Source organism: Wasmannia auropunctata, unplaced genomic scaffold (assembly GCF_000956235.1).
Source record: "Wasmannia auropunctata unplaced genomic scaffold, wasmannia.A_1.0 LD336053.1, whole genome shotgun sequence".
NCBI lineage: Eukaryota > Metazoa > Arthropoda > Insecta > Hymenoptera > Formicidae > Wasmannia > Wasmannia auropunctata.
The window spans coordinates 4,070,898-4,087,526 of NW_012026837.1; the positions used below are offsets into that span (position 1 = coordinate 4,070,898).

Consider the following 16,629-nt stretch of genomic DNA (forward strand, 5'->3'; position numbering starts at 1 on the left):
ATAAAAGTTACCATACGATCAAGCACTATGTCCTCGTTTATGCCCATTTTAATAATAACATAATAACTAATCCAAAAGAAAGAGAGAAAGAGAGAGAGAGAGAGAGAGAGAGAGCAAGGAGCGTACCGAATATAATTTCACGCGAGTTAAAAACGCAACGTCGAAGGAGAAGATGGAATCGAGAGAAAAGGAAAAAAAGAAGAAATGTATATCCCGTCCTCTTCCGTTCGATTTATTCGAGACTTCTCTCCCTTTCGCCAATATGAGCTTAATAATTAACATGCATATTAATTAACACGATCGACATTTTATCGACGTGTTTCCTTCGATTTTTCACGTCGTGTTCGACGTGTTTATCTGTTACGTAAGCCGTAAGGGATTCTTATACAACTTACTTAAAATCGAGCATGCAGATTTTGAACGGCGGCGATTTTGTAGTTTCTTCCACCACGGCTCCTTGCCATTCTTGATGTATCTGAAATTCACGAACGTTATGTGAAATTGTATCACTAACTTTGTTACATTTTATCAGAAATATAGAAATATACTGAACGCACACATATGACATGGAGAGATGTTGGTATATAAAGTATCATTAGCCAGATATCATTAGAATTATTCTCGCAGCGTTTTTATTTTCGCACCCTCGAAAGATTTTGTTTTATGATATTGCCATTCTTGCTGTCAATCACCACAAAATCATTAAATAATTTGATTTCTTTCTGCAACGTACAATCTAAACCGAGTTTTAGAAAGTCTGTTTACTGATCAATAATTTTGTTGCTTGAAATTGATGATTTTGAATTGATTTATGCAAGTTGTTTATACCGGTGAACCGACCGTTTCGTTGTTGTGCTACGAGTGTTGTTATTTTCATAAGAAATAGGCTACTGAAAAAAAAAACAATATGGATGTTCCGTAATGCAACTGGTACCCAACACGAATTCGTGATGAATCGTTAGCGAGGTATCGCAAACTGCATGAGTTGGATGAGAATCTCGTGATAAAATATATCAAGTTCTATATAGGTAAGTCTCCATAATTCTTTCCGGTAGGTTGCTCGCCTCGTATAGAAGATATTATTATCATCATTTAACTATAACTTAACTTCTTAACTTCTTAAGTCGCTCCGAGAAGTTAATCGATTTTTAGGCGGGCGCAGGAAATTCCGTCTCTTGATTTAAACGTCTTTGCATAACGATTCTTATCCGCGTTTTCGTCGCTTTGTTCGCACGCTCGGACTCCTAATTCCTTTGCCATTCGAGCGGATTAATCGTCATTTGATACGCCGATCGAATTACTCGAATGGCTCGAAAGAAATGAATCGAGCGACGAATAGACGGCGCGGCGTTACATAACGTTTAAATTTATATTGAAAAGCTACATTTATGGGAAAATGCTGAAATCTGCTTTTCTGTCGACGATATAATGATTTACAGATATATGTAAACGATTGCATATTTAAATATTTAACTTTTTTATCTTAACTTTTATTTTTTTGCAATCTAAATGACAAAATATTTGAAATTAATGAACTTTCTTTTGCTTATTTTCATTATTATTATTATTATTATTATTATTATTATTGTTATTATTATTATTACCAACAAAACTAGAAATAAGCTAAAATCAATATGTGTATATATACGCATACACACAACTCACGCACACATATATATGCATCATAAATTATTAATTTTAACATCATCATAATATTAATTTCAGTTTTCTACATAAATTCTATAAAATTCATAAATTTTATAGAATTAATTATAATTTACTTATATTTTACAGACCTAATAATTTTAAATTTATCAATTACATCTTTCTTCAATTACGTCTTTTATGTCGTATTTTATAAGCATAGATAATTTACGATGAATTTTATAACAATATTTTATAAATGTATTACGTAATAACGCAATGATATTATTTATAATATATTATCAAGCATTTGTGTAAGCATTTCTTTTATAAATTGTTCAGAAAATTCGCGCTGAGAGAGAAATTATTTACTGCACAATTCATCAAGTATTTCATAAAACAGAATTATTTATTTCTTAGTTCGCTCTAATTATTTAATTGCATTCGGCGATGCTTTTCTGAATCTAATTTAGTTAATAACGCACGCAAATAAGTGCATACTTTCGGCAAATCGTATTTCGCCACTTCAACTAGATCTTTCTCTAATACATTTTCGCACAATTACGAGTGCTTACGGTAGTCTTGAAGCATCAGCATCTTATTTCGTGTACTTATAGCTATATTGAAGTTCATGTTTTGATACTAACTTAGGCGTACTATTGAATTTATATTTAATAAATAGCTCCTTCTTTCTTTAGAGCAGTAGTCATTTTTCAGTTGTACGACGACGCATCGTATCGTCGGCGATCGCGGATTTCTAGACCAATCCTATTTGTACGGAACTATTCCCTTAACTGGATAATCGCGGCAACAAAGAGATTACGAAGCGAACGTATTGTTAAGCAACGCTTACATCTAGCGTACATATATAGCGCGACGATATTTTGCCTTGGCGTTTTCCTTCAGAAAGCTGCTTGAGATTTATGCAATTGGCGCTATACAAACATACACGAAATTCACTTAATTGTTGATTCCCAACGCGACGATCTCCCGTATTTGCCCGTATTTATTTGCATTCGCACGCACGTTTACACGTAGCACGTTTCCAAAGTACCCGCTCGCCGGCGTGATTTAAATCTGAATACGTGGCACGCTCGCTGCAGAATTATCTCCGCATAGATCAAAATTCGCGAAAATGCATGCACGCGCGATCTAATTAGCATATTGATGCAGTCCAAATGCATATAAATGAAATTATGCTGTTTCAACGCCAATTCACGACTCGCGTCAATAGAAGTCGGCTGTATTACCATAGCTTGGAGTCCGCACTGAGATATAAAAAAAAATCGTGTCCCTTTCCCCTCTCGGGAAATACCGCAAATTACATAAGCGCAAAATGTTTTGGAACCGCGAATGAGATTCACGAGCTCGCGCAATAGTCTCAATTGCCATTATATTGCTAAATTGCCAGCTTCTTTCCTTTCTCCGGTAAGCCAGCCCCCGTTGAAATTTAACGTGAAATCTTAGCAGCAGTAATTGTCGGCGTTTGTACTAATGGTCTAACTCCTTTGTCTCTTTTGCTCACTTTTCTACGCTGCTCTTACTCGATTCTATAGCAGAGGGTAACGCCGAGGATCAAACGGAGCAAAAGTTTTCCCAACGAGAGCGAGACGACCGATCACATGGCCGAGCTTGAAGACTTGCTTTCCTCGAGATCAGGTACATTTTTCTTCCTCATAAACGTGCGTGAAATGTACGAATTGAAAATTTTATTCGATTGCAACGGAATTGATGAGATTAAGATTTGCATGATAATTGTAATACCTCTTGTCATTTATTTGATGACGAGAGGCTTCAGGAAGCTTGATTAGTTACCTTAAGATGGCTTATCATAGTAAGCGTTATAATTTTATTCAGAGAATATTAATCTACATAAAGCGATTACTATACCTTACAACTTCGCTCGTGCAATTTTTATCGATCGCGCGGCGGCTGCAGCCGTCCCGTTCCAAAAGCGCGTCGTATAAATCACACTCCATTCAATAACGAGTACATTCCGACAGTACATTCTAGCCGGTTTCATATATTCCTATTGTTCCGGAACGGGGATATGTCGCGCCTTGTTTCGCGAAACGTACTATCGTGATTTCTATACGAGCCAGTCCCTTTCTTCGTCTGACAGCAGCGGCGGAATCTCCTTTCGCGCTGTGTGCAGCGAAGATATATGTGTATATCTCTCGTAACGTGGCAATTTGCCATTACCATTCAAGCCTGATATACCGAAAACCATCAATTCTGATCTCGCGATTAGACTGGATCTCCTTTATAGATAACGTACAAAAGCGCACTGCGCCTCAACACATCGCGGGATAACACGCGATATCCTTCCACGCGAGCTGCTTAAATAGTAAAATTAAATTTAATTCGATATAACTTTTATTAGTGTGACTCGATGATAGAAATCGGAAAATTTATTGTGTCAAAGACGATTAATCGCGGGCGATTCGATCGACTGTGTACCTCCGAATTATCCCAAAATGCCTCGATAAAAATCGCGTCGAGCGTTTATCGGAGATCCACCGACGCGATTGGGTTCACGAGTAAATTCCTACTGTGCGCAGGACTCACCGAAATCTCGACGAATAAACCGGAGGTCGACGAGGACGAGGAGGAGGACTGGAAGGACGCGTCTCCGATCACGCCGATCTGCAGTCCGGCCCGGCGGTCTGGCAAACACTATCGCGACAAACGGTCGCCCACCAGATACGTCGACGTCGACAACGACGTCGAGATCATTCACGAATTCTATCCTACGACGTCCAAGACGATGCGCGAGGAGACGAGCATCGTGTCGTACGGCGGCACGATAATCGTCGAGACGACGAGGATACCCAGGCACACGAAGGATGTGCCGACGGAGAAGGTGGCGCCGAAGGTGAAGTTAAAGAAGCAATCGTCCCTGGAGCTGGACCGCGTGCCTCCCGTTCAGGAGGAGCCGTCCTCCAGCGCGGAGGACACGTCCAGGGTGACCGCGAGGCCGGCGCGGGAAGCGGACCAGGAACGCAGGAAGAGCCTGAAGCGTCACAGCAGCGCGGAGTCCGAGGGGCGAACGTCCACGTCGAAGGAGACGCTGGAGAAGTCGGACACGTCGTCGGAGAAGGGCGCGAAAAAGAAGATCTTCGCGGAGAAGGGTGACGGTAAGAAGCATTCGAAGAAGTCGGGAAGGAAGTCCGTCAAGACCGAGCAGAAGGCGGAGGAGGACTCGTCGAGGCGGAAACCCGAGGGCGAGGAGCCCGCGCGGAAAGACGAGGAGACCTATCGACGATCGAGGGAGGAGAGGAAGAGCCTGAAGGAGCAGGAGTGCATCGAGAGGGTGACGGAATTCCTGACGAGGCACAGCATTCCGTCTTACTCCGACGTGAGCGTCGGCCTCGAAGCGCCCGCCGCTCCTCCCGAGGTCGCGGACGAGCAACCAGAGCAACGAGTCAAACGTCCATCAGTTATTAGCAAAGAAGAAGAAACGTCCATCGTGTCGACGAAGAGGAAAGGGAGCCTGAAAAGCGTATCCGGGATGGTGGAGGAAACGAGGGACGCCGAGAGACTCCCGGAGAGCAAGAGGCAACGGCCGACTCTGGAACGAGCCGCGGCGACCGTTTCGGAGATTCGGCAACCCGAAACGGCGGTTCAGCAACCCGTAAAGCGACCGAGCTCGTTGAGAAAAAGGAGAGACTCCTTCTCCAGAGAGTCCTCGAGGGAATCGTTGCTGGAGGAGAAAAAGGGAGTCAGGATTCAAGAGGACGTACAGGAGATTTTTTACGACGACACGAGCGAGCAGGTGAGTGAACTGCGCTTCTTCGTCAAAAATTTCATACATATTTCAATTGCATTGACTTCGACTTGTATAACCGTCACAGATAACCGATCTGCTGCCGGAGGTGCAGCTGGTGACCGCGAGGATCATTACGGCGGAAGAGGCGTCCGCTCTTCGCTTCGAGGAGGCGGCCGCCAGAGTCGTGATCCATTCGCCACCGGAAGTGTATCTCGTTCCCGAGACGGTTAAAACGAAGCTGACACGGGCGCCGTCGCCGGAAATCGCCGACGTCTCGACGCTGCAGCTGCCCGCCTTGGCGAAGTCGACGTCGGAGAGCACTTTGGCGGAAGGCAGGCCCAGCTCCGACGAGGATCGCAACGTCTCCGTGAGAAATCTGAGGCCGGAGATTCTCTGGGATCTGTCGAAGGTCTCCGATAACGGCGTGGTGACCGAGGAGACGGGCGAGGACGGTAGAGACGTCAAGGAACGGCGGCTCAGCAGAACCGGGAGCGAGGGCTCGAAGAGGGCCAAGGAGCAGAAGCAGGAGCAATTTCCCTTCAAAATCGGCAGCCTCGCGCAGCCAGACAGACCGGAACTGACGATCCTGCACGAAGGTCCCACGGAGAGAAGGGAAAGTGTCGGAGAGGTTACGAGAAAGGAAGGCGCGAAGGAAGACGATGGCATCTCAGGGTAAAGTATTTCTGCGCTGTCCTCGTAATGATCTCGCAAATATCAAATAGATCTGTTGTCTTACATAAAAATTTAATTAATTAAATTTCATATTACATCAATTTCGTTATTTAAAAAATCACAGAAAATCACTCTGATATTTCTCTCAGACTTGTTTGATTTATTGATTGTAAGGAGCTTATCGTGAATATAAATGAAAAAAAGAAATAATTTGTTAAACGTATACGACTTTGTAGCGGCGTGAAAAATGAGTTGATTTTATCGCGCATTGCTGACGTAATCCGTCGGTATCGAGGAGTACTTTGCATATTGCGCGGAAAGAAAATCTTTTCCTCTTAATCCGAAATGTTCGATATTTACACCGAGAAAGAGAGAGGATTTTCGGCCATCAATTCACGTGGGTGAATGATCGATCGATTTCCGCGCGCCACGCGGCGCATGGAAAGAGGCAAACAAGTTTGTTTGCGGTATCGCAAATGCGGTCTGTCGATCGAATTATAAGTTCGAGCGACGTCGTCGCCCGGGGCTTCGAATGTCGATTTGCAAACAATATTATTTACTTCCGTAGTTTGTCGCTCCCGATTAGGGTTGGATCGCACGCATGGCTATAGAAACCCCGAAGTGCTCGTACAATTTACTAGAAATCTAGGTCAGCGACTAATACGTCGCGCGCGCGCGCGCGCGCGCTCGCGTAGAATACTTCGCGTCCCGAAAAAAAAAATTCGAGCTGAAAAATTCATCGTGATTACGTCCCACCGCGCCATTCGATTTTAAATGTCGCTCTGTATTGCGGATTGAGGAAGGGTCGCGGAAAAATTCTGCATCCAAATTCGTCGAATGAGAAAATTGCTGCTTCCCTTTTTCGCATATACTATAATTTTTGCGAGATACATTATGTATTAATATATACCTTGCAAACAGCGAAATAATGTTGAATCTCGATTATTCAAGCATGAATCTCATATTTACGGAATGTCGTATTACGATAAAACTGTCCAAGATACGCGATTGAGAAGTCAAGAAAAACGATAAGACCCGGAGCCACTTCCGATTTGTAAGTAATTTATTTACATTAATTGAATTACCAAGCAGAATATATTAAGCGAGTCTACATCTCGCAGATGTAGACTCCATGGGAGATTCCATTTGACAATTAATTTATTCCATCCTGTCATGTTTAAAGAATGGGAAGGACACTTGCTCTTTTCTAATTAGTCAAAAAGCAAAACGCGCGACCGGAATCGTCTTCCTTTAATTCCTCCGTTCCGCTTTTCTCCCTCCTGCAGAAACTTTTTCGCTGCCATTTACATTTACGATTCTTACAAACTTCTCGCGGGATTGTGGGAGTTGCACATCCACGCAAGAAAGCACTTACCGCGGAGTGCTATTTTTTTTTATAGGGCCTTCGTATTCACGTTGGGGGTCTCACGCGGCACACGCGACGTTATACGGTCCAAAGTGCGATGCAGTATTTATTTATTTTTTCTATGCTTAAAATAGTTTGGTTGTTGTGTGTGTGTGTGTGTGTGTGTGTGTGTGTGTGTGTGTTGTACTCGCTACGCAATCGAGCAGATTTATCCGTTTTATCCGGAGTAGATTTTTATTATATATCGCACAGTTACACTACATATATCCGTAATTGCTCTCTAATAATAACATGTAGTTTACATTAAATTAACTTCTTCGATACGGCGTACGTCCGCGTAGTATTACTTGATAGCCTAGACCAGCGAATCGCCTTTCGTACATACCTGTCGACTTTAGTCGACGATCAGTCGACTATGTATGCCTTTCGTGGCTGTCAACTTTAGTCGACGATCGTACACGGAGAGAATTTTATTTTAAAATTTACCCTGAAAATTATATTAATCGTAGCACAACATAGTATTTCGACGAATTTTATGTGTTTTTCACTATATTTATTAATATATTATACTACAATAAATTTATTGTAGTACAATATATTAGTGCACAGTAAAATTTGTCGAAATACTATGTTGTCCCATGATTAACATGATTTTCTGGGTAAATTGTAAAAAGAAATTCTCTCCGTGTAACGAAGAATTAATATAAATTAAAAGTTGACACAATTATTATAAATTGCATTTATGCATAATACATGTCCGAATAAAAATTAATTCCATTGTAACATTTACTATCACGTTCGAAAAATAAGCTGCAATACATCTTTGAACAAATTCATGGTTTAGATTAATTAAGAGCAGCGAAATATAAAGAAACGTACACACAGAGTCGGCCCTGCACGGCAGACGAAATCGGACACGTCCATCCGAATGAAAACGTACACTCGATTCCGGGACGCAAAGTAGACCTAGACAGGGGGAAATTCTGAAAGCTTAACGTGGAGTGACAGCGATGTCGGCGGGGGACGAGGGAGGAATGCGGGGGTGTAGGGAATATCAGACCGAGCAGTAGAAAAGGGCGCAAAGAGACCAGCATGGCGCAATTGGAGTAGCGGAGAGAGAAAGAGAAAGAGAGAGAGAGAGAGAGAGAGAGAGAGAGAGAGAGAGAGAGAGAGAAAGAGAGAGAGAGAAACAGCTGGAATCAGCCAGTGTCGAGAGCGCGAAGATACAGCAGTGTAGATACGGGAAAGCCAGAGCGACGCAGTCAAAGAGGCGGATTGACATTGGGACGCTCGGAAAGCCGAGAGAGACGGAGACGGAGAGCGATGTGATGTAACGAGCTCGGAGCTACGAGAGTAAGCGAAAGAGAGACGAAATGCAGCTGCCGGTGGAAGGCCGGGGGAGAGAGGGACGAAGCATAGAGACGGGCGGACGCGATGCATCCGGACGGATAATGCGGACTGCAAAGTATAGAAAAAGACGGCGGGCTCAGCCGGCGGGGACAAACACGCGCGCGCGATATGGCATCGATGAGGATAAGGAGAGATAAAAGCGTCGTTACAAAAGCGAGCGGCGGGGAAACGTGCGGCGGAATCGTAAAAGAGCCCACGAAGACGGAGCACGCGCGCGACAGACGGAGAGGGAGAGACGCGCGGAATTGCCGGTGGCTGCCAGTGAGATAAGGCAGAGAACGCGAGGAAGTCGAGGTGGCTGTGGGGCAGAGGGGGAGGGGGAGGGGGGGAGGCAAGACGGGAACTCCAGCGGTTAAAAAGAGGACGTGAGGTACAAAAGAAACGGGAATGGCTGGTCGCGCGTGCGTATATATATGGCGAAGGACGGATAAGCTGTGCGATTCGCGTAAGAAAAATACAGAGAGGCGAGTCGAAGCGTGTAATGAGCGCGAGCGCGAGCGCGCGGGTGTACCGCAAAAATATACAGAGATGAACGAGAGAACGCTCGCGTGCGCGCGCGCGAGGGGAATCTCGCGTTCAGGATAAACGGAGCCGATACGAAGTATCAGGATAAACGCGGGTTTTTTTTATTATTTTCAAATTGTTTTGCTCTTCAACATTTCGTATTTCTCGAATAAACGGAGCGTATCTTTTTTTTCAATTATATCAGTTTCACGCGAACCGTAATAAAGCTTTAATTTCCAAGCTTTAATTACCAAGATGTGTAACGTCGAAAGTTCAAAGTTTCAACTGCGAGGGGAGGGGAGAAAAAAAAGAAAATACGCGTCGGGTTAAACTTTGACCTTATAAAAACGCGCCGTGCTCCACTTTTGACAGACTGATACGTGATATAGGTATGTCACGAATATTCCGGCGACCGCGGTGCACACGACGTGAATGTGAATGCACACCGCGACTACGTAAACGCGTTATTTCACGTGAACAATTGACGAACAATTGGCGCTAATCGTATGACATCATTCCCCGCTAGTCAATTAGGCTATCCTCTACCGTAAGGCGCTTTAATTGCATTTGCGACACTAATCACTAACATTGCTCCTAACGTCTCAACGCATTCCGCGAACCCGACGAGCGATTATTCTAACGTCGTCGTCGATTGTTAACGCGCTTCGCGTAGCACGTGGTAGCGCGTGCCCTCGTAATCTCGGTGCGCGCGGCATTGTGCAACCGTGCACGACGGTAATTCGAGCTTCGTTATACATTTTCTTAACGTCAGACGAGACGGTGCGGTAAAATCCGACCCTGCAGCGCGAGCGGAGAAATGTCCGCGGTCCGACAGAGGAGTACCAGCCACGAGGAGAAGCATTAAAGGGAAGAAGAGCACATACGCAAACAACTCGCACACGCACGCACGCGGAATGGGATCACGCGCAAAACAATACCGATACTCATATCCGTAAAAGTTTCCTCGTGGCGCCTCTATTGAGTGCGCGCTCTTCTTATATATGTATAATATGACATCGCGATCGGTGTACACCTGCGCACGTGGAGCTCCTATATACAAAGCAATTTATCACTCTAATTTGGCGACGAGATCATCTTAATCCTTGTAATATCACTACCGTTGCCATTCGAGCAACGCCGTGGTGCGCGATGCACGGTTCATTCGTATATAAGTTACATAATAACCAGCTTCCATCGAATAATTATAGCCGGCCCTTAAACAAGAAGCTTTTGATAAAATAATTATGCTTACGTAATGAGTCTGTAGATTGAAAATGTATCGTCAAATTGGCAAGCGAGAGCGCCGTTACATCATGCGCGCGTCAATAACTGTCCGCTCGCGCGTCGTCGCTACGACGGAGTCGAACTAATTTTTGTGGACACGCGCGTGTCAAAGAGGAAAATCATTTTCCAATGCGCTTGTGACAAAATTGGGGGAAATTGAATGCATTAAATGCGCTAATTGAAATTGAAATTCATTCAATTTGGCTTCGCGGGCTAAAAATATTTTTGCCGTTTTCGCACGGAAAAATTACGGCTACACCCAATCTCGAGAAATTCCTGGCTGTTCGACAATGGGCTCGCCGTCATTTATCGAAAATTGGCTCGGCAGATACGAGCTGTTCGGATTACTCCTCCGACTACGCCCACACACACACACACACACACGCGCGCGCTTGAACACACGTAAGCGCGAATGCATAACGAAGCGCGTAACACGTGCGCGCGTGCATTTCCGAGCACGTACCTGCCGCCTACATTTCGGCACGTATAAACGCATGAATCTCCCACACACGCCTTCGCAAATCGGCACACGCGAATCCGCTACGGATTCTCGAGTGCGCGCACACAAGCCGATTTCGATTTCGCAATACGGACTTTCGAGCTACCGTTCGGTCGACGTGTCTGGCCCGGCCCGGGCGCATTCAACGCACAACACACATCCGTATACGCGCGCTCCTCACAAGCACGCTCTCAATTTTCCCGCGAACGCTATTCCCATAAATGCACAATGTACGTAAATGTACATGTGTACCTGAGTCGTCTCGTAAGTTTCCACACGCGCAGGTGTATATACATATTCTCACGTTTTGCGCGCGGCTCTATAACACACGTTTGCTCCTCTTTTATACAATTAACAGACATGCCCGTAATATAAATGTCTAGACAGTCATTTTTAGAAAGTCTTCGCTCTCGGAAAAAAACGGATGAAATTCACAAATTTATGAGATATTTTTTGAGCACGTGTGTGAGCTGTTTACATCGACTGTGCTATTTATTAATTAAAATACACGTAGCATAAATAATATAAATGTAAAATATCATGTACATCTCCTGCAGATTTTATTATTTCATTACGTTGCAAAATTACAAAATGTCATGTATATTATATTTTTCACATATTTATAGTAAAAAATATATTTACATTATGTATGCACAATGTATGTATATAATACATATTTAGATTGTTAATGCTTTAACAATAATTATATAAAAAATTCTCGACAAATAGACTTGAACGATTTCAGGACGTCTTAATGGTCTCCTCTGGGAAATATACCAATCTTTTTTTCTCGTCTTTTTTTCTCATTATACGTAACTTCTATATCTACATATGGAGCTATGCAAAAGATGGCCCAGGAAATGTATAACAACGACGAGCTTATTTCATTGAAATGGAAAATAATTCTATCTTTGTCGAAGTTGAAGTCCAAGCATAATTATCGAATTATTTAACAGTCATACAAGACCGAAAAAGACATACCGAATTATTTAACATTAAAGACTAAAGAGTTCTAATGAATTCTGAATTAAACCGCACATGTATAATAAGCTTTTGTCCTTCGGTCTCTTTAAACTTTACATTGACTGAATTAAATTTTGGGAATTATAGCAATCAATTATCGAAACGCCCCAATTTGAGAGGAATATATATATACAGAAATCCGGAAATTATCGAAATTAAGAGAAAATCTTCTGTAACCTTTGACATATAGATGCGATTTGCATTGATGCCCATCGGACCTTTTAATTCATCGATTTTCGAAATTTATTTATTTTTTCATTCGTAGAAAAGCTTGGAATTGCAATTTCACAATCCTCGTACATCCGTTTCTTTTTAGAGTATTTCAATCTTTGATTGCACGATTCAGTTTCAAATGAATTCCGATAAATCGGAGAATCTCGCAAACGTCTGTGTCAAAAATTCGATAAAAAAAAGACCGCCTTATACTGTTAAGAGACCATCATAGCTTGTTACATAAGCTCTCCAAGTCACTCTTTTATACGAGCTATACGCACACGTGCACGCACGCGTGCTCAATGGGCAGCAGCCCGTGCACGTACCGCCGACCCGCGTACGTATATATATATATACGCACATACGCATCCACTCCCACACGGGCGCGGAGCGCGCGCACGCATCGAATACTCCGCGCGAGAGATTCTACTCTCGCGAGTAGAGTCGCCCGCGCCTCGCGGTCAGTCGGCGTGCGTCCACGCTCGGCACATTACCGTCGCGTTTGCGCGCCGTCCTTAACGTTCGTGTGCGTGCACACGTGTGTCTGTGTCTGTGTCTTTGTCTTTGTGTGCGTGCTATATACGTGTGCGTACGTGTGTGCGGCTTCGCGGCCCGCCGTGTATGTGCGTGTGCATGCGCTCCGCGCGAACGACGAGAGTGTTATTTATTAGATCAGAGGAAGCCAGTTTGCAGTGACGCACGCGGAGTGCCGGCCGTCGGGGACATACACGACAGTCGAGCACCTCGGGCTCGCGCGCGACGAATAAGAAAGCGAAAGACGTCTTCCGGGCGCGCGACGGTGTTCTTCTCGCGTTCTCCAACGCGAGTTCTTCCCGGCAAGTGTCCGCGGACTCGTTGCACGCTCAAGCTTTCCGCTCGTCCTCCTCCCGTGAGGCACGATTTGCTAAGAGAAGAAAATCGGGAATCCGTCGAATAGACGGGATCGGAAGCGAGCGACCACGTCGTCCCGCTTGGATAACGGAAGTTGGAGAGCGTCGCGTAAGCGCGTCGTCGTTCCTCGCGCCAGAATCTCTGCAGCGAGCAGCTGAAACAACCGGTGCGAATAGCTCCAATTTCGCGCGACGAAACGCTCGGTGAGAAACGTTCGCGGCGTAATTGATCCTCGTCGGCGGATATTTCGCGCAATTTAATAGATGTATGAAAAACGCCGCGGGGGGCGAATTCTTCGAACGTTTAACGATTTCCGTATAGGCCAACTTGTTTTGAAGCTTATTCAAATCAGGGGATTATACACACAGTCAGTTACGTAAGGATTCTCAGGATTGCGCTAACGCAAAGTTCGAAATCTGTACGATTTCGTGTAAATTATACATGCTTTGCCAAATCACAAAGTTGATTCGGTAGGGCTGCAACGCGATAAACGCGTTCAGAGATTTTAAGCGACCCAAGTTTGAAATGAGGGCCCTCCAAGTTTTCGGCTAATAAGTGAGAAATGTCAGAATTCGCTCGAGTTTACGCTTCGCATTTTAGACTTTTCGTTTTTATTTTTATTATTTTTTTTTTTGTTAAGTATGTATCAAGCAGACGCGCGATACAAGAGCGGCAAAAAGTCTGAAAATACGTTTTCATGTCGATAATGGATACGAATAATAATCCGAACGGTCCCGGGACTCGAGAAAAATCTCGGGATATATTTTTGGTCGAGATATCATAACCGTTCGAATGGGAGATTTTCTCTACTAAAAGCAAACACAGTGGTAGGTCTGTCACGTTTTCCGCGCGGGATTTATACTGTACGCTCGCGCGTGTGTATACATATCGAAAATGTGCGCACGTACTGCATCGGGAATACATCGCTCCAACACACGCAGACAATAAGCCCATTTATATTATCATCCGTTATACAATCCCCTCATTTCAATTGCATGCTACGAGAGGTATTGCGGTGAGAGATCGCGTGACGTTAAAAATTTTTACTCTTCTAATTGCATCTTTTTATTTTACAAAGAGGATAAAGGGAAACGGGAAAATATTTAAATCCTTTCACGTTCTATTAACCGCTCGTGTTAATAATGTCAATATTAATCCTGCGCTCGCGCATAAAGTATTCGAGCCTTATTCGAGCCAATTAAGAGAGATGACCGTATTATTTACCGTTTTATCATAAATCGTCATTATTATTCATTTCTATAATATAAGTTAAGTCCAATCATACTTTCATCAATAGAGTATAGCGCGGTGTGAAAATGTTTTTGTGATCGCTCATGATCGCGACGAATATAAACGGCAGAATTATTTTAATTTTATTTTCGCATTTCGCGAGGCGAGATAATTCCAGCGATAAAAGCAATCGTTTTTATTTATATCGAGTGTCGAGTGTTCGACAGTAACGAATGACCTCGGCAATCGGCCAATCTTTTTATATACCGCCGACTCGCGCCGGCCGCGAGTAACAAGCGCGGATCGCTGCAATTAAGAAAGTCGTTGCACGCAATTGCACTCGATCAAACGACGACGTCGAAGATTCATTTATATACTGTCCGGCGACGGCTTTGTGCCGGCGTTTCTTTGCCGCGCCGTTGAAACGCCCGACACGAAGACCCGCGTCGTCGACTGACCGCGCGCGAGACTGACCGCGGAGTTCTCCTTCCGCTCTGTGTGACCTCTGGTTTTCCTGGTTTTTCAAGCGAGTTCCAAGTTCGACGCGAGTCCAAGGGATCCGTCCGCGTCCCGAAGGATCTTGCGATTCCGCCGCGGGATTCCCGAAGAGAGGAACAAAAGGGGCCATTATCGCGACAAGAGGCCAAGGAGGAGGCAAGGGAGGAGGCGGGCGATGAACGGACCCCTACGCGGGAGAAACGTTCGCCGTTGTTGGAGGAAGTTATTTGCAAGCACGAGGAGGATCTGATCTGCAAGGAGCACTCGCTCCAGTATCAGAGCCAGACACTCGAGAGCCAGTCGGACTATCTGTTTCACGAGGTATTCGCCTCCTCGTTGGAGGACCAGCTGGAAACGGTGCCCGAGAGTTGGACCCGCGAGGTTTACGAGGAGAGCCTCGAGAGGGTCGAGTGGAGCTTCAAGGAGACGCAGTACTCGCCCAAGGAGAAGCGCGATGTGCAGACGCAGACTGTCCAGGAATCGAAGAGCACGCAGTGCAGCCCCGAGCAGAGCGTGACGAGCCCGTGCGAGGAGCCGCCCAGGATCAGCCCCTTCCACATCGGCCAGCGGTACTTTCAGAGTCCCAGACGGGAAGTGCAGACGCAGACCCAGGGCGAGAACAAGAGCGTGCAGTGCTCGCTGGACGATCTGGGTGATCTCGCGCGGAGCGACGCCGATCAGGAGTCGAAGAGCGTTCAATGCGTCCCGGAGGACATCTCCACGAGATCGTCCGACAGGTCGAGATCCTCCTCCCGCGAGGACGTCCTGCGCAGCCCGCGGCGTGAGGTCGAGGTGCAGACCTACCAGGAGTCGAAGGCGATCCAATGCAGCGACGACGAGCTGCTCGGCGAGGCTGACGAGCAAACGAGCGCCGATCGTCCGGAGCACGCGCGTCAGAGCAGACCGGCCAGCTCGACCTCCCGGAAGACCGAGAGCTCGCCGTCGTCGAGCTCGAGTTCGCCCCGCAAGTTTCCAACTGTCGTCTTCGTGGAGGGCACAGGGGACATGACCGTCACGCACAGGGAGCACGATGGCGACGTCACCTGGTCGAGGCACTGGGGTCCCGAGAGACTGGTCGAGATATACAGAGAGCCGCAGAGCACCAGCCTAGGGCTCAGCATCGTTGGTGGAAAGGTATGTAGTTTAGTGTTTAACGTTGCGCGATCTGGCAATATTTTGCATAATCACGATGCTTTGATAAATCCAATTTTAGATTCATACAATACATTTTAACAAATTATAAAGAAGCATGAATCTAATTTTACAAAAATTTAGCAAAACAGATATTTATAGCGCTTTCAACATTTATCTTTTTGATAATATCTTCCAATTACGCGACGTCGCCATTTCTCTCGTTACATTATTTATAATAATGACTCTATTACGGGTATATCGATCTAATTTAATCTGATTTACAACATGAGCGAACATCGCGCACGTGGTCGCGGAAAATTTATTTTTACAAATTTCCCCGAGATTCGGATCGATGCAAAGAGAGGATAATCCTGAATTATTACGTACGTTCTCGCGGGCGGTCGTCTCCGGCTACAATTTTTCGCATTCCTTTTATTAGCGCGCAACGGATATATAGCTGGACGAGTGGACGACAAGTGTTGCCTCCCCCCC

The 16,629-nt window shown here is 45.0% G+C and overlaps 1 protein-coding gene across 1 annotated transcript in view; it reads left to right on the forward strand.

Moving 5' to 3' along the window:
* The window catches only part of LOC105451163, a 102,455-nt gene that overhangs the window by 69,368 nt on the left and 16,458 nt on the right, over positions 1 to 16,629 (forward strand). The window contains exons 18-21 of the mRNA XM_011691441.1: positions 3,204 to 3,303; positions 4,206 to 5,419; positions 5,499 to 6,085; positions 15,033 to 16,137. Of these exons, the coding sequence (XP_011689743.1) occupies positions 3,204 to 3,303; positions 4,206 to 5,419; positions 5,499 to 6,085; positions 15,033 to 16,137 (3,006 nt within the window). The remainder of the gene's footprint in view (positions 1 to 3,203; positions 3,304 to 4,205; positions 5,420 to 5,498; positions 6,086 to 15,032; positions 16,138 to 16,629) is intronic.